Below are 18,976 nucleotides of genomic sequence, written 5' to 3'. Positions count from 1 at the left end.
TTAAAAAAAAAAAAAAAAAGATAACAGCAAGATTATGTTTGCCTGTCTGTGTGTTAACAGGGCAGAGCCGATTCTGACCAGGGTAAAAGAAGACCACACTCGGATTATCCTCCCGGCGATTGACAACATCAAGTACAACACGTTCGAGGTTCAGCAGTACGCTAACGCCGCTCACGGCTACAACTGGGGCCTCTGGTGCATGTACATCATCCCGCCACAGGAGTGGCTGGACAAGGGCGACGAGACCGCTCCCATCAGGTGAGCCCCACCCCCCTCCCGCTTTATTCTTACACAGAAAAATGTACAGTATTAATATCATATATTATATATTATAATGATATATTATAACATATAATAAAATAATGTATCATTAATACTCTAACAGAGTACATACGAGTCCAGCAGGAACCATACGCACTCTGTTAGAGTTGAACTTGCACCGGTCATTTACCGTGTAATGATTAACTATGAATGAACTGAGGAACGACGTATTAATATTTGAATCCTTTAAAATAAAGGGGGGCGGCTCGTCCGGGATGGAAGTCTGAAATATGGATTTGAGCTGGCCTTTAAAGCGTGCTCCCTATTCGGTTTAGATTTTTTTAGAAAAAAAAAGTCTTTGTGCTGCTTGCCAGCCCGGTACCTGTTCTCATCAGGATTAGAGTCATGTCTGTTGTGTGTGTGTGTGTGTGTGTGTGTGTGCGCGCTTGCTTGCTTTGCCCCCCCCCTGGGGAGATGAGAAGAGAATGTCTTTGTCCTTGTAATTGCGGATTCAGCTGTCCCTGCATTCCATTCCAGTGGGCAACATATTGAAGAAAACAAGAATTATGCCAATTTACCGCGATGCCCGACGCTCTTCATATTTCATCACAACAATGTGTTTCTTATTGATTTTTCTCATTATTATTCATTTCGCCTCAGACGTTTTTTAAAGTTTCTGCTCCTGTTCGATACATTAGCTTGGTGGAACTGGAGGCTTGTGTACACACACACACACTAGCAAACACAGACACACACAGACACACATACACACACACTAGCAAACACAGACACACACATACACAAGCACACACAGACACACACACACACACACACACACAAAACAAACACAGACAGACACGCACACACACACACACAGGCAAGGCAGGGATGGAGGTACCGGAACAAATAAGACTGAATTTTATTATTCATAAGACACCAGTCATTTGGATGCAGAAACGAATGCTAACACTCAGGCTGGGTCAGTGAATGCTTGTGGCAAGTGCAAGGCCCCATATCAATGATCTCTCCAAAGACTGTACCCTGCTCAAACAATAGAGCATTACCTGCCAATCTGAGATGCAGAGCACGACTAAAGACTGTGCACTTGCTTCGGCATCAGACCATGCGGCCTTCCTCTCCGCCAGGAAGTCAGGTTCTGGGTCTTTCTATATGGTCACCTGACCAAACATTCCTGCTTGTCATTTTGCAAAGTCAGACGTTTTCCACGCCACTCCACCAAAACATGCGCGCGCGCACACACACATGCGTGTGCACATCGTACACTAAGGAATAAGTGAAAATGTCTCGGCTTGTAGTGGAGGAGTATAACCCTGGCACTCAAGGCTTCATTTTACAAGACACGGAAGATTTCTGTATTTGTCAATGCAATACAAACAAAAATTTGTATTTTTATTTATTTATTTTTTTTCCCCTTTTCTGTTCTTGTAAATTCTATCGACCGTTTCTCGACGAGGCGCTGGCTTCAAAAAGACTCGTGAGGAAGAGCTTCAGGGACAACGGCGTCCGCAGGCTTTGTGGATTTATATCGGAAATCATTCCACCGAACCTCATCTTCCAGTTCCGTGCCCGTCAACGGCCAAAACGGCCACAGGCTGTTTGATCCCAAAAAACAATCAAAACTGGCCTTAGATGCACGGCCTCTCAGATGTTTTACCCCTCTCCCATTTTAGAATGTGCCAAAGCGGATTGGACGCGCCTCTTTGCAGTGCGCGGTTCTGAACTGGGAAAGCGGCCAATTGCGAGGCAGAAAGTCCGCAATTATACGTCCACCCCACAAGCGGATACAAATCAATTATCAGAGCGCGTGGAGATGCAGTCACAATCCGTGTGCCGCCAAATTCAGGGCTCTTGAGGTGTGTGTGTGTGTGTGTGTGTGTGCGTGCGTGAAGCTGAACAGTTTTTGGGAAAAAGAAAGTGTGTGTATGTCTGTGTGTGCATGTGTACGTGTAAGCAGGGGCGGGGCTAAGGAGGTATAACAGGGAACTGGCGGATCCAGGCGGGCCACCCCAGTTCGCCATCAAAATCCCCCCCACCCCCCTGTTATGTAATCACAACCCCCCCCCCCCCCAAAGTCTCCACCACACACCCCCCTGTCCCAGTCTCCCCCCTGCCCATGATGGCAATCTCCTAGCACCTCCACTATACTAGTATGTGGGCTCCTTCTCATATTTTCCCCCCACATAAATAACTTCTAGATCCTTCCCTGTGTGCATGTCTGCTGTTAGACTTGAGTAAGACACTGATTTAAAATGCTTTAAACTGAAAAACACCGCACTGTTAAATCCCTGAGGAGTTTCAACAAAATGTGCTGCAAACCAATATACACAATCATACGAAAGGAAAATGTTGTACTGAATTTTGGCTAAAATGTGTCGTTTTAAAAATGTGCCAATAAAGACTATGATTCCACTTCGTACATTAACCCTCGGCAGGCATTTCCTTGCCATGGTCTTGTGGGTATTATGACATGAAAAGCCCCATAGTAAAATATTTACCATGGATTAAACAGAGTAGCTTCACAAGGTACTCTACAGGGGTGTCATAAATCATTTTGACAAGGAAAGTGTGTCAAAAAGCAGTAGGCAATTCTGCTCTCAGTGAATAAGTGGGTAAAGTCAGAGTGTAGTGGCAACTTTAGAGCTTTATTCATTTTCAGCAATCTTCTTTGGACCAATTCATCTTCAAAAGACACTTGATATTAGTGGTGTGTCTCTCTAAGGCTCTGTTAACCCTTCTGAAGGGTAAGTTTTTCTGGAATGCTTTTTCAAAATTTCTATGTCAGTGTTCTAGAGCTCCATTGCTTTCAGTTACAAATCCCATGTCGATTTCAGCAGCAAAGAAGGTGATTTCCAACTAACTATTTTTTGTTTGTTTCCATGCAATGTGCCAATGATATTCCCATGCCAAATGAACCATGAATGCGAACAAAGAGAGCCACAAAGAGTCAAAGGAATTCCTACTCTCCTAAACCTCTGTTAAACCGCTTCTCTGTGTTTATGGAAAGAATTGGCTTAGCTCGGATTTACTGTAATCACTCAATACGTAAGCACGAGCTTACACGCATGTGTGCATAAAAACATGACTTCAGTTGGGCCTTATAATTAGTAAGACTAAAACTCTGTTTACAGTCAAACTCCATTATAGTCAATTTTACATTTCAGATTTTGTTGTGATTGAACAAGTTTGTGACCTCATGTTACAAATATGCTAAAAGTGAACTAAGCGTGGCAACTGATTCCATTTTAAAATGTGAATATGGAAAAATTAATTCATTCAACAAAACCATTTTTTTCTTCCCTTTTTTATTGTTTTCACGTAGCAGTCCACATAGATAATCAATCACGTACGACAGGAGATGTCCTGTCATCCTGGCTTGTACTATGAGCACTGTGTGCATTAATGTAGCCTGCTTCTCTCGTGTAAAAGCTGGCACCTTGCCAGGCTGTTAATCTTGATTAGATGCTGACATTATAATTTAAATGAGGGTGCTGGATAATCCCCAACTGGCCAACAATGGGAGGAGACCCTCTCCTTCGCCGTCATAACATCTGTTGTAATGATTCCCACTTCATGCGCCATCGATTTACACAGCTGGATATCTTCTGAGGCAGTACAGGTAAAATGCCTTGTCTGAGAACGCCGCGGCAGAACCCTTGCTCGAAGAACCGGCAACCGACCAATCAGATCAGCCCTTCTGACGGTTCCATTCCTAGGAGAGACGGCTGTGAAGGGTGGTTTTTGTTCCAATCAATTATTCTGCCTCAGTTTTATAAATAGCCGCATGCACAGATGCTGGTTCCCTCCTATATTGGATCGCAGTAAATGTTTTCTCCAAGAATGCGCTCTCAATTTACAGCTGTGGATCATGTGACTTTACGGAATGTTTTAGGAAGAAAAAAAAAGCTTGGGCTAATTAAACAATTAAGAGCAGAAGCTGGCATTAAATCGTTGCCAGGTGTAGACAGTAGACAGTTCTCTTCCAGCATTTGGCAGGAACCTTAAGCTTTGTGTTAACTTTAATGAGGATCACATAAAGACTAAGCCAGCGAAGGTGCATAGGTGTTAAAATGAACGCCTCACATTGCGTGAAATTTGTGCCGGCTTATCTCCACCCTTCGCTTCCCCTTTCAAACGTTTAATTTCATTCAATGTTTTTGTTGTCGTGTGATTTTGACACAAACGTGACCCAGTGAAAGTGCTCGCACATATGGTGAAGTGTAACTGTTGATTTTTTTTTTTTTTTTTTCCAAATCTGGAATATGAATCATATTTTAGTAGGTGTGTCGTTCCCTATCAATTCAGGGGAGAGCAGGCAGGCTAGCACACGGGCCCACTGACACACGAGGTGCCAGACTCTCACACCTGGGGCTGTTAGACTGTACCGTGAGAACACCGTTGAGCAGACCAGTTGATAATGATGTAGGCATGGGCAGAATTGTACTCTCGTTGGAGAATTACTATCAGACTCTGGGGCCAGGTTTGCTGTGTTTTTCGACTAGTTTCAGGGTGCAGATATGACTCATTCTGCCCCAGAAACATGTGTATTGTGTGTCAAACAGGTGCACAGGGCTGGAAGCACGGTACCTGTATCGTGAACGTAAGTCATCGTCTGTGTTATGTTATGAGGTTTGAGGCTGTGTTATAGTTACCATCCAAAACTGCCACCACAGCTGGAATGTCACAGCCTGCATTTTGTCCTGCCCTGACCGTAGTGCTGGATATGCTCTTACCGTCGTACCATACATCAATATCTCAGCGTTATAATCTGACCCTCAGTCTCAAAACCTGCCTGTTCTTGAAAGTGTGTGTGCCTTATCAGACCAAATGAGAGCAGGGCCATATTAGAACACCTGGTCACAGAGGTCGCTTGTTTTTAAGGGGACTCCTTCTGTCCATACGGGACAGATAAATAAAATTCTGCTTTTAGCCATGGCTGTGGTCCCTGCAAGGTTCCTTGCAAAAACCTGTAAAGCCACCCCTGATAGAGCACTTTGGACTCTTAATAGAGCACATTTGATCCCTGCTGGACCCATAAAAACACTGGAAAAGCTCTGCTGTGTAGGACTATTTGCCATACCCCCAAGAGGCCCAATCATACCTGCTTTTGCCCAAGGACTCTTTATCACCTATGGAGCGTACTTGTAAAGGGAGCATCTCCTGGAGGATTATATTCAGACATTTGAAAGGGGATATATGTGTGCGTATACCAGCCACACCGTAAAAAAAAAAAAAAAAAAAACGAAAATTGGCTCGACATGTGGAGTAGTTTGAACTTGAGGACAGCAGCTGATTATATGCAAATTGTATACATTATTCATTAAGTATCTATTTTAACATGTTTTACATTCAGTTAAATCCAATTTATTGCACATTTCACTCCTCAATAGCCCACGAGTGGCTTAATTATAACATTTTACACCACTTTATGGGAGTAGAACTTAGCATCAAAAGTACGTACGGGTGAATAATTACAGCAGGGATGTAGCCGGGGGGGGATTAACTCCTAAAATGCTGTAGGTGCATATAAAGGATCCAGTTGTTGAAGATACAGATCAAGTTGATTGCAATAAGTGTACAAATCAGTAGGCCTATTTGCTGATTACTGGGTTGGAATGTTGTTTATCCTGGGTTTTTTTAAAAATATATTTTTTTTACTTATGATGGAGGACCCTGGGATGCCTTTGAGTCTGGGTGGTGGTTCCTGGATCAAAACCTGATGAAAACCCCTTTTCTATATGAGAAAGTGTCAAAAACACAAGCCCACTGCCTCAAGACTAAACAGTAATTTACTGTGATGTCATAATGACATATGATTTCCTCATGTAGGACCCCAGCGATGATTGGCTGCTCATTTGTGGTGGACAGAGAGTACTTCGGAGAGATTGGCCTTCTGGATCCAGGCATGGAAGTCTACGGAGGGGAGAACATTGAGCTCGGCATGAGGGTAAGTGACGAAATCTGTGGTTGCCCGAACACGCACCCTGGAACAAACGCCATCGGTACGCGACTTTAGCTGAACCCCCTTCAAAGCTCCTCAAACGAAGGGAGCAAACAAAAAAGAGTTTATTTATTTTAGGATACTTCTGGGTGAACGGGGATTGCGTGCAGCGGAAATACTGTTGTGCCGCCATAATCCTCTAGCTGAAAATGAAAAAATGTGCCAAATAAAATGGCGGGTCACGGGAGAAATTGCAAATCCAATATGACGTAACCGCAGCTGAAAAAAATCCCCGGCAGGTATGATTTAAGGAAGTTACACATATTCAGGTTTTTTTTTTTGATATGGTTTATAATTAAGTTTCTTCATGTTTATTAGCCTAAGGGGGTTACGCTTAAAAAACCATCCCCAGAGCCAACAGGAAGACTCGGCTCTTCCAAGTAGGAAATGTGTTTTCTGCGGAGGGAAAGGGAATCCTTAATGCTAAATTACAATGTTCACTTGACTTAAAAGACTTAAAAGTCCACAAAACGTTGAAAATGTAAATCTGGGCTTCAGGAACTGCGCCACTTAATTTAACGCTTCGTGTGCACCGCGGGGTTTTGGAAGACGAATGTACCCAGAATTAAAAACACGCTCTTTCAGGGGGAGCAGAATGAGTTTTCTCAAATGCTCGGTAGGACATATTTAAATAAGAACCATAGCTGTTGCACGATGATTGTGTTCTTTTTAAGTGGCATTATATCCATTTAAAATCATCCAGGTGACATCAGTGGAGTTTTCTGTAAGTTTTCTTTCTTCAAGCATATCATGCAGAGGATTATAATAGTGGTAGGGATATTTGTTCAGTTTAAGCACACATTCTGTTTCGTGGAGTCTTACTCGGGTGATAAAGACCAGAAGGGGAGTAAAAAAAAAAAAAAATTCCATTTGGAAAAGCTGTTATGCGGATACCAATTTCAGACTTAAGAAATTCAGAAATACAACAAGGGCTTTGCCAGCCTCACACAGATCGCACTCAGTCCTTTGTAACCTTCAGCGACCTCATGTTCTCCATTGCAATAAGAAACCGCGTACGTGTTGCTGCCTCATATTATGTCCGCAGATGGTACAACACTGAAACGCTTAGATTGATTCTGTGGCCTTGCTCTGTAGCAACTACGGGTCCAAGTACAGCATTTCATGAAATTAATGAAATGGTGTTAAAAGAAAAAAAAAGCAGATTGGGAGTTAAAATATTCATAATTCTATACTGCGCTTTGCACTGAACTGTATATTTTTATGTCGTTTTTTTAAACGGAATTCCATATATTTGCTTGTTTATTATACATCCTAATCAAAGGAAATCCATGCACGAATGTTATAGCGTTCATGCATCTTAACCGCCATGTTTAATTATGCTAAGCATTTCATCTCAAAGACGTAGTGTCCTTTTGGTCTCTGCATTCATATTATCGGTTCACGCTGAGCAGTTCCAATTCGTACCTACATATGGATTTTTCCGTTCTTGACCTGACAACTCATTCGTGGAAATCAATTCCATATTGGGCTGAACGCCGACTCAAAATGAGCTAATATGTTGAAGAAAGTAGGCTGCCACGCATACCAGCGCCATAAAAAATTCCATTCAATAAGCTCGGCTTCGTAAGCAATACAGCAAACGGCCTTAAACACGACGAAGAAGGCTTAAATATTTAACTACATCAGTAGAATAAGCATTTTCTATTATGGTCTTCAATTCCACACGTCATCTACATGCGTTTGTTAGCGATTTTCTGTTAAACCTGCATATTAAGCCAATTCAGTGCTAGATTACTCTTTAAACCAGCCACATTGAAAGCATCTTTTTATTTAAGAGTTTTTCCTCCCCCCCGGGGGATAGTATTTCTCTGTTCACTTCTGTGCTTTACGCCTCTGAGATAGCTCCATTTGTTTGCATTTACGCCTTACTGGCAACTGCATGTATACATAATGAAAGTAAATAATCAAAATGAACAGTTGGGTAGCCGGCAATGTGTTCAGTGTAATGCTGATTTTGAGGTAGCCTGGTAGTCATACCACAGGGAAGATTCCAACAATATTGTAGCAACAGTGAACACATGTGGCACCTAGTAAAACTTTCAGTGGAACTGTAAACCTAGTCAGTTTTACTCTGAGGGTACATTTCAGCCCCCTTGTTAATTAACACCGATCGTCAATGCAGTACACAACATTTAGCAATCTAGTGCTCGTCTACGGAAAAGTAATTTTCTACCCCATTGGTGCTAATAGATTACTTTACTACACAGATTATGACACATCATAATGGTACGCATGTATCATTCGTACCATCATCTATAAACTCTTTAAACTTTATGACATTTAAATTCTGACACAGCTGAACCCCCTTCCCCGATTCCCTCTCATAGGTGCTGCGCTCACCATGGGTTCCTCGCATTATCATAGCGCTCGTATGGCAACTGTGATTTAGGCATTTAAATGGCGGACACCCGTACTCGGATTAGGCCGTTGGTACGGTCCATTTGTTCAGCAAGACAGTTTTATCGAAGCAATTCAGCAGAGGGAAGCTCTTGCTCAGGAATACAAGAGAATCGCTCCGCTAAAGACTGTGAACCCGGGACTTCTCCCCGTACCGGTCCAGCGGCTCGACTAGCTCAGCTAACTGCTGCCTCATCAAATCCGCTGCTGTGGATGTATTTTTAGCCAGATCAGCGGGCTAACGGTTATCAGCCATCTTTTTTTCCCTGGCTCCCATGCTAACAAGTGTGGGTTTTTTTTCTTTTTTTTTTTTTTTTTATCCTGGCGAAACATTGAAAAGCGCAACAGTTTTTTGGGACCATCTGACTAATTGCAATTTCAGAGGCGGCAGCACGAGCCGTGAATGTGGGATTGAGGCTCAATTAACCTCTATCGAATCCTCCCTGACCAAAGAGATCAGAAAAGAAAGTGGACTCCCTCCGCCAGGGGGTTTAAGTATTTTACATTTTGGCAGGCGGTTCTAATCTAATTAAGGATGAACAAAATAGACCAAAGAACATTTTCCTCTACTGTTATGTGGTTTGTTCTTAACTTTGTGTAACAATTTTCGAGCAGACGTTAAATTTGTTTTTTGTTTTTTTTCTCCTCGCTTTCAGGGATCAGTGAACCCGCAAGTTTGTGCATGAAAGTAAAACAAAATATTGCGCTTGGGTAAATTTGTTATTCGAAGTTGAGAACAAAGTCTGTGGTGGTAAGACTGGATGATGGCCAAAGTGTATTTAGAAGTTTGAAGGAAAGAAAAAAAAAAGCATCAGTTTTGGGATGTAATTCAGAATGACTACTCACGAGAATGTCTGGGAACACACTGTATACTCAAGCGCTTATTATCCAACGACAAAAACAAGTTTGTGCGAAGAACCAGCAGACCCTGGTGAAATTGCCAGTGGAGTTTGGAAGATTTGTAGATTTTGCAAATGCAAGGTGCAGATAATATCACTTGGTATCAGAAATTACACGAGAAATGGAAAATAATGCAAAAAGTTTTTTTTAAAAATTAGTTTTCAGCAATGTTGTGGCAGCTAATAGCCTTTAGGTTTATTGGAATCTTAACGGTTTGTTGGCTGATTAGTTCTCCTTGGCTCTCGATGTTCCAACTGGCCAAGAATAACATAGAAACGGCTTCGGTCCTTTTTTTTTTTTTTTTTTTTTTTTTTTTAACAGTCGTACAATGATGAAGTTCACAGATTCGCGCGCCGATTACATCTGCTAACATCGAGCTTGTCACACGTTTTTTCCTCGCAGAGCAAACACTCGCGGGCGGAATTTTAGCAGCTCTAACGGGAACGCGGCCAGTGTGACACCTAGCAAATGGCCCCTAGCGCGCCAGACTCGCGCGGACGTGTTTGCAAACACGGTGGTCCGAACGCTCGGAATGAGCTGCTCTGAATTCAGAGCCTGGCCTTGAGCTGTGAAAATGACTCATTCTTTTAATGGGGACATCACCTTCAGAATGCCGTTACGCAATAGCGTGCTTGGTATATCACAGGACCGTTCCCCTTATAGGAGGTGATGGCTACACTCAAAGATGAATTTGGGACATGCGTATTGTTAATGGTATAATGGGTAAAGAACTGGCCTTGTAACCTGAAGGTCACAGCTTTGATTCCCAGGTAGGACACTGCCATTGTACCCTTGAGCTAGGTACTTAATCTGCATTGCTTCAGTGCATATCCAGCTGTGTAAATGGATGCAACGTAAACACTGTGATGTACAAGTTGTGTAAGTCGCTCTGGATAAGAGCATCTGCTAAATGCCTGTAATGCAATGCAATGTCAAAACACCTTTGCAGTTCAGCAATAGGAAGTTACACGATTTGAGGTCGATATCAAAGCTTTTCTCAGCCTCTCAGTCTGATACTGAGAAAAACAGCGATGTCCGATGACCAACAACGTCCCCGCCATTCCTGTCTGAGGTTACGTCCGAGAGTCAAAAAAACAAGGCCATTACGTTATTATGTGCGCATATAGCAAGCCTAACCACCCGCCGTCCACACCTTAGCTACATCACCTCTCCTCCGTCCGGAATGGCCCTAATGACGGTGGCACACAGACCCTGCCGACAAACAAGCGCGATCATTCCCCGGACCTGCTTCATCATCACCATCATCATCATCATCATCATCACGGGATTGTGCAGACGCCTCCATGAACGAGGACAGCTTATCTAGCTGCGGGTCATGTTTGGGGGGATTTCATGCTGGGAGACGGCATGATAAAATGACAGGAGAGGATGAAAGGAGGGGTGGGGTTGAAAGAAAAAATTACTCATTAGTGACCCTAGTCTGAGTTGCATTCTTCAATGATTCATCATCATCATCATCATCATCATTATTATTATTATTATTATTGTTGTTGTTGTTGTTGTTGTTGATACTACTACTACTACTACTACTAATAATAATAATAATAATAGGAATAATAATGATAATAATAATAATAATCCACAGTAAGGAGACACTCTGAATGATACACTGTGCATATGTAAATGAGTATGTTGAACACAAATGTAACAGTGGGGTTAGGGGTGGGGGACGGGGGCAAGGGGGTGTGGGGGCATTCAGGATTGATCACGCATTTGTCTTTCTCTTTCTCAATACATGAATTATTTAGAAAGCTCAGATCAATTTCTTTGCTTAATGGACTGAGAGTTATTTACTCCACGGTTCATTACAGTATTATTCACTTCTAACCGGGCCGGGGGGGGGGGGGGGGGGGGGGCGGTCGGAGGGGGGGAGTGTGAACGGAGAAAGATGGACAATCTCTGAAGAATAACAAGCGTGCAGTTTGCAGAATTAAACCGCAAGGTGAATGATGGGTTTCGCAAGGGGAAGGGGCCGCAGCAGTGTTGAATAAGCATCCAGCTTTGGCGGATTTTGAATGCATTAATTAAATCATCATAACAATTAAAGCTTTTAGCTATTTAAAAAAAAATCATATGTCTGTCTGCTTTGTTTGTCTGGATGTGCATTGAAGCAAACGTTTTGTTCAGCTCCATACAATAGATGCAGTGGATTTATTATTTCTGTTGTTGGTTTGCTGGTGCTTAGGAACAGTATAAAAATCATGTTGCTGTTTAATTGCTTGTCTTAAAAATTTCGATTTGTGTTTCATGTGTTTGCAGATCTTTAGCCTTTAGTTAATGGGGACGTGAAAGATATAGTTGCACGCTACATTAGATGCCATTAAACGATAATAGGACAAACATGGAACGGTCGCTTTCTCTCCGAGAGAACATTTAGATGGATTGTTCTCGGCTGTGTGGAATCTTATCAGGCGAAGCTAGACTTTTCTCCATCATGCTGTCAAAAAAAAAGAAAAAAAAAAAAGCAAGTTTGAAATGTGCTAAGTGCAGGGTGTCTTTCCAGAATCCTCTTAGACCTGCGAGCTGACAACTTCCCCTGAACCTGGGAGATCTTTGAAAGCTTTTTGGTCAGTGGCCTAATACGCCTTTTACAATTTCAATATAGATTAAAGCATTGCGCTCTCTCCCAAGGACAGTTTGAGAAGCTTTTAGGTGGCTTGCAGAGAAGGGAAGCTTCCATTCTTTTGAGAGTAACAATTAAGTGTCATTTAAGTTTCTCCCTGCTCCTTGCCAGGATTGAAACTAATCATTCGCAAAGAAGAGAGCAGTCAACTCTCCAACAGTGCCTGTTGTGTAAAGCGGGATCCAGAATGCAATTATCGGTTTTTTTGAATAATTTTCAGAAATCCGGGACCTTGGCTAATAATTGGCGTAGTCATTATTACCGTGCCACTTTGTTAGTCGTTGTCATGGCGACTGTTGCCGATGGTTGCGTTGGCAGTTTTTTCCGCCGCTATTGTTTGATGTGTTGCATGGAAGGAGTGGAACGACTAAGCGCGGCGGAGGAGGGGCGCGTGTTAATCCGTTAGGGGGGCAATTCCCGCGGAAAAAAAGGGGAACGTCTTCACGGAGGGAAGAGGGAGAGAGACAGGGTCGCCATTAAGCTGAACCGGTAATTAAAAGCACTACATGTCAGGAGAGGGTATTTCTTCAACCCCGCGCTCTGAAGAGGCAGCTGGGCTTTAAAGTGATGGAGAAAGGAGAAGGGAAAAGAAGGGAAGGAGCTCCAGCGCTTTGCGGGTAGGGCTGCGGCGTGGGGTCTTATAGCGATTATCCATTAATGGGTTCGTGCGGATCCGATGAGGCGAATGATGGTTCTCAACGTAATCGGGACGCTCCGTGATTCCCCCCCCCCGCCCCCCCCCCACCACCCCCCTTGTGCCGAGCCCCGGAATGGAACACAAGCCGCCTGGTAATTTTTTATTTTTTATTTTTTTGTGCTTGACGGCGGAGATGAGGGTTTTTGACAAGCGCTCCCGAATTTTGTAGACGCTCTTCTGTTTTATTCACGGTCTCCTTCCCTCAGACGCGCTTCCGTTTGGTGCGAAATGACCCGCGTTTATTTTATATCCGGGCCCAGCAGAGAGGCTTCCTCATGAACGTGCGGCTAAGCGCCATTCATGGGATTCGACCAAAAAATGCTGAGTTGACCAAAAACAGCACACACACACACACACACACACACACACACACACACACACACACACACACACACACACACACTCATTTTGAAAACATTTACCCAGCTCCATTTCTACTGTTCATATTTTATATATTGTTTGTGGCTGTTCACATCACCTCGTGACACGGTCCTCGTGGCAAAATGCGCAGAGCCTGACACTGTGAAACGATAGGCCTACAAAAACCAGGATTCTAAAAGAAACTAAATGAAAAATCGAGAGTCAAAGGGCCAATTCGCTGTGGAAAACGGGCTGTGAAAATAATTTCCTTGACCCCGATCAGCTCACACACCAATTTGAATCAGAAAGAATTTTTCTCTTTTGTTTGCGGTTTCTCCGGCAGCCGGCTGGAAACGTTTGGTGGATCTGAGGATGTCGAAAAGCCTCCTCGCGCTCTCCCATTCAGACGCTGGAACGCGTGAGAAAACGAGGATGGAAGAAAAACGGGGAGAAGCTTCCATCTGCCAAGATTCAGAGCCAGAAAATGAGGGAGCGGGATTAATGCATTCAACTCGAAAGCGCTTCACTTTCAGGACATCTGAAAAAAAAAAAATCTAGTTTCATTTATTGAATTGAATTATCTATTGAATTTGAACTGGCAGAATATAATCAGCTTTTTTAACGACATCTTTCTGTCCAGGCCCCTTGTCCAGGGGTCCCTTCTGAACATGCTTTGTTACAGTTGCTCATTATGTTTACATCATTTTCGTTTGTTCTACCATCTTGTCAGGATGGTCTGAAATAAAAGAAAATGAGGATGAAAGAATTCAGATTAATTGCCATGAGTCACAGTTTGCACGTTGTGTCAAACAGCGCCACAAACAAAAGCTGTTGTCTGGCTTCCTTTGTGGAGAACCGATTGGCCATTCCACATTTGTGTACACATGTACCGGGAATCTATTGTCTTGGCTTCTGGGACTCCCTGGCTTTCTCTAACCTAGGGTCTGGTTAAGGAGGGCAATTCGTCTCAATGTACTTAATCCACCATGATCCTTTAGTGTCTTTTTTATTGATTTCGTAGGGGAATAAATAAAACACTTCAATTAAATTAACACTCATGGTGACACAAACACACTTTCGCCTCACCACAAGTGGCCATACTTGACGATGATGTACAATGAGCATGTGTTTAAATGATCTTCTGGAACAAGGCTTCTAATTGCAGATTCAATTCCTGGGTCTGGCACTCCTGTTGTACCCTTGCGCGAGGTACTAAAAAACCCATCAGTTCTCGAATATGCACCTTTACAAACAGAAAAATGTCAAATCACCCGGGGGCAACAAGTCAACAAAGAAGATAAATGACACAATTTAAAAAAAAAGAGAAAAGGCGACATCTGATTCTCAAAGATAAGGCCCAAGTGGGGCTAATTTGTAGTTTTTAATGACATGGTTAGTATGCAGTGGAGATAAGACTGATTGACAGGTCATCATCCATTTCTGTCTCCTAATGATCCCTGTACGGATGCTTTGCACTGCCACAGGTTATGATTTTAACTGGTGAGAGCATAAGTAGTGTCATTGGGCCTCGTTCACAAAATTTTTTTACTTAAGTTATTCTTACCTTCTTATCTTTTGTTCTCAAAAATGTTCCTATATGGGATTCATGATACATGTGCAGACCTTTGTTTTTGTGCATATCCCAGGTGTATGAGGTGATGAATGCTGGCTGTTTGTAAATTTTGTGCACAATCCTGTTCATGTGATTAGCATAAGGAAACAGCCATGAACAAATTCAGATAAAAAAAAAAAAAAAACGTTTCGTGAATTATAGGACAGCTATAAAGTTTTGGTTGAAATAGCCTGCTGGTTAGGCTAACTGGACAGTCTAAATTGCCTGTAGGTAAGAGTGTGAGTGAATGGTGTGTGTATGTAATGTAAATGCTGCTTATATGTGAAATTAAGTCTAAATGTGATGTTTCATTACAAACTTAAAATATGCTCAGCTCATGCATATTTCTCTTCCTGCCAGGAAGATATGAATCGACAGGACGTAAATGACTCATTTCAAGAATTTCATTTGTGCTATTCTAATAGAATATAAACATAGACCATAGACATACTGTACAGTCGAGAAATAAAACAAAAAACACAGAGAGGACAAAATAATGTTGAAAGCCGACATAAAAGACCAATAATAAAGACATTCGTTTAAAAGCGAAACGATAAAAATTAGTTTTGAGGCCAGATTTAGAGGCTACATTTAATTGTAGTATCCCAGAGGCCTTCCGCTGATGCTGTAATGTGATGTTCGTATAACAATAGCTTGCCTAATGAAAACTAACCAGAATAAATGCTGATGTTTAGCAAGTGTGCTCATTCTTCTGAACGTCTCTATCGTTTTCACGCTTCCTTTCTTTGTAAATACTTGGAATGACAAATGAAGCATTTCTTTGGCAAGGTGAACTAGTTTTTTTAAATCTCTTTTCTCGAGTGCAATAAACAAAGGGATGTTCAATCAATACTTAATAGACAATCTTTGAATTAGAGCCTTTGAAATGTCTTTTCGTCCTTGAGCATGAGCATGAAACAGGTTCAAGATTTAGCTTGAAGGAGCTGGGAAATTGGAATAAATTGCTGACAGAACGTAATCCTACATAATAACAGCTCTCATATGACTGGAATATTCAGCCCTGGCAAAGTAATCATATGTCAAATATGAATCATAATTAATTTATTATAATTATATTTTGTTCAAACCCAGATTGGTGTTTGACAGTACAACCCAACGTATAAGGAGAAAATAATAAAGTAAAAAACCATTGTGCTTCCTGAAAGCAGAACAAAAATATTTCAGTTTATACGAATTTCACTGTCATACTACTACTATGCCAAATTCAAATATATATAATAAATATATATAATTGTGATATGTATTTGTTGATTGATTGCACTACACCAGGGGGCTCAAACTCCAGTCCTGGAGGGCCACAGTCTGCTGTGATTTCCTTTCAATCAATTTAGGCCTTGGAAACAAGGTGTGCAGACTCTTTAGCCAATCAATGTCTTAGATTAAGCGCTCAAAGTGCAGAAACACACGAAAACCCAGCAGACAGAGTTTGAGATCACTGCACTACAGGATTAGTTATCGGGTGGGGCAGCGGTATGTGCGTTCAGGGGTACGACCGCGGCCCTGTTCTCGAAGCTAATGTGGAACAACGGTGTTTAGAGTCATAACAGCAAGTGGCATTTTAAGGATGTTGTTTATTTCGGCGTTCTCGTAAAGCCCTGCGTGTGGTGAACGAGGATTTGGCCGCGTGCGAGTTTAATGCTCGGGAACGTTCTCTCCCGGCACGCCGCGGATATGTGTTTTTCCTCTTGGCAGCGATGCGAGCCACGTATCGTCGTTATGCCCGTTGCGTCCGGGGGAAGGGACTAATTTGGTCTGATTTGTTTTGCTAATGTTCTGGCGGAGACCTTGAGGAGGTAGGAGAGCCGCTGCGTGATAAGACATCGGGGGAACGAGACTCGCCCCCGAGCCGGTGCTCCACCAGGCTCCACCTACCAGGCCTTTTCACTCCCCCCCCCCCCCCAGTGTTCTCAGAGCATTCCAGAAAGGTCTAATACTTACTTTTCACTGACTGTATTTGAATTCCCGGTTGTAATTGTTCGCCCAAAGTGTGTTGAAGCTTGTTGGTGGCTACGTCTGTCAGTTTGATAGTGCTTAGGGGCACACGCATGTCAAACACGGGACGTCAGGCCGCTGCTAACGCCCACCCTGCATCATCGTCTGTTTGGAAGCGCGTGGTCTTGTGCGTTGGAAATGTGTGCAGCCAAATTCTGCTTATTTGAGCTCTGCAGTCCATCAATGCAGCAGTGCAGCCGTTGTCTGATTTGGAATCGTAATGCATTTGGAAGTCTGTTCTCCTGTTGTGGTTTCCTGTTGATTAGACCCCATCTTGATGCCTTTTCACCTCTTGACCTTTGACCCACATGCACTTCCGGTGAGATGAAGGAGGACACCTCATGAGCAGCTCGTGCAGGTGGACCGTACGTTCCCAACTGACCGGAAGGGGGCGCTGGTGTTGCGGTGAGACAGGGGCGTACCGCCAGATTTGCGACTGAATGAGGTTGGATGACGCACATTAAGACTAATGTCTCCTGAGCCGTCCGTATGCAAAGGCGTGCTGTTCTTACGAAGCTGTGGAGCAATCGCGAAGACTGAAAAATACGTAAAACGGGAAAACGTTTTGTGCAGGTGGGATAGTTCTTATCCAGTAGGAGACAAGCTTTTGACGACTCTTTGCCTGGGTTGTCACCATGGTAACTGGTCTCCAGGAGAGCACCAAATGGCTTGCAGTGCCCATCATATGCGTGCAATTGAAACTGTGGATTGAGTTATATTGAGATGTGGAAAAATGCGTTGGAGTACATATGTAATTTTGGACATTATTCAGTCCACTTCAGGCCATTTCCAGTTATAACTGGCACCCTAAAGACTCATTACAATAATTATGAAATTTCTTTATCACAAGCCGGTAGCAGAATGGAGCATACGGTGGATATATTGGCCAGTTAGAAGAGTAACTGCTAAGAAATGCTGTTCCCTCCAACAGTTTTACAGTTTTACCAACAGAGTTCACAACAAGCAAGTTTTTTAGTGAAAGAAAAGATGAAAATACCAAACGGAAATAAAATAAAGAAAGAAGGACGTTTTAACTCCACTACATACATTTGTATGTTTACATTTAACAGACATTCATATCTGGAGCAACTTCAACAGCTTATTATTATTATTTTTTTGCATAGGATCTATTTCTACAGCTGGATATTTACAGAAGGAATTGAGTACCTTGCTTAAGAGTACAACAGCAATGCAACAACATGGAGATCAAACCTGCAACCTCTAAGCGGCAAGCCCAGTACACTTCTCCACTGTATCCACCTTTATTTAGGCTAATGTATCCATGGGCCTAAGGGCTATAGCATGTGACATTCCCATGAAGGCTTTACCCTCCCCCCCCCCCCCCCCCCCCCCCCCCCCCCCCCCCACCCCCAACCCCACAAGAACAGATCTTCTGGCTCTTTGCCCAAAATCTGCGGTCCTGCCAACAATGTCCCACTGGGGAACAGGCTGTTGTTGTTGCTGCAGATTCCACGCTTCATCTGTTCTGACATTAGACCCCCACCCCCACCCCCACCCAATGTGACACTGAGGCTGGGGTGGGGGATACGGGTGGGTGTTTGAGGAGAGCATACCAATGCTGAATGGAGAGGTCTGTGTTTATATCACAGGAGGGTATTTCTCATGAAAGATTTGTCATGTGTGTGTGAGAGAGAGATATATATATATAGAGAGAGTGTGTGTGTGTGTGTGAGCATTTGTGTGCATGTGTGAGCATTTATTTTTTGACTATATGCACCACCATAGCGTATATACTGTACATATTTCATATTGATCATTGATTAAAAATAACTGATTCCTAAAACATGCACCAAATGTCAATCAAAGCGTTGGCAATCCATATTCTGTCTAATGTGTGTGAGAGAGAGAGCGAGAGAGAGAAATTAAAATTTTTTTTTTTTATTTAACAGTTAAAAGGAGACATAAAAAGTAAAATAGACCCAGGCACCTAAAAAAGAAAAACATTTTTTTTCTAAAAATGTGTTAGAGAAAGAGAGAGAGATAAACAGCAGCACTAATAGCGCCCAAAAAATGCAAACAACAGAATAAACT

General features: G+C 42.7%; 1 protein-coding gene across 1 annotated transcript in view; it reads left to right on the top strand.

The window, feature by feature from the left end:
• Positions 1 to 18,976, top strand: part of galnt9 (polypeptide N-acetylgalactosaminyltransferase 9) — a 93,293-nt gene that overhangs the window by 56,751 nt on the left and 17,566 nt on the right. The window contains exons 5-6 of the mRNA XM_035379987.1: positions 61 to 258; positions 6,109 to 6,226. Coding sequence (XP_035235878.1) covers positions 61 to 258; positions 6,109 to 6,226 — 316 coding nt within the window. The remainder of the gene's footprint in view (positions 1 to 60; positions 259 to 6,108; positions 6,227 to 18,976) is intronic.

This window comes from Anguilla anguilla, chromosome 10 (genome assembly GCF_013347855.1).
Source record: "Anguilla anguilla isolate fAngAng1 chromosome 10, fAngAng1.pri, whole genome shotgun sequence".
Classification (NCBI taxonomy): Eukaryota; Metazoa; Chordata; class Actinopteri; order Anguilliformes; family Anguillidae; genus Anguilla; species Anguilla anguilla.
This window is presented reverse-complemented; position numbering and strand designations above follow the sequence as displayed.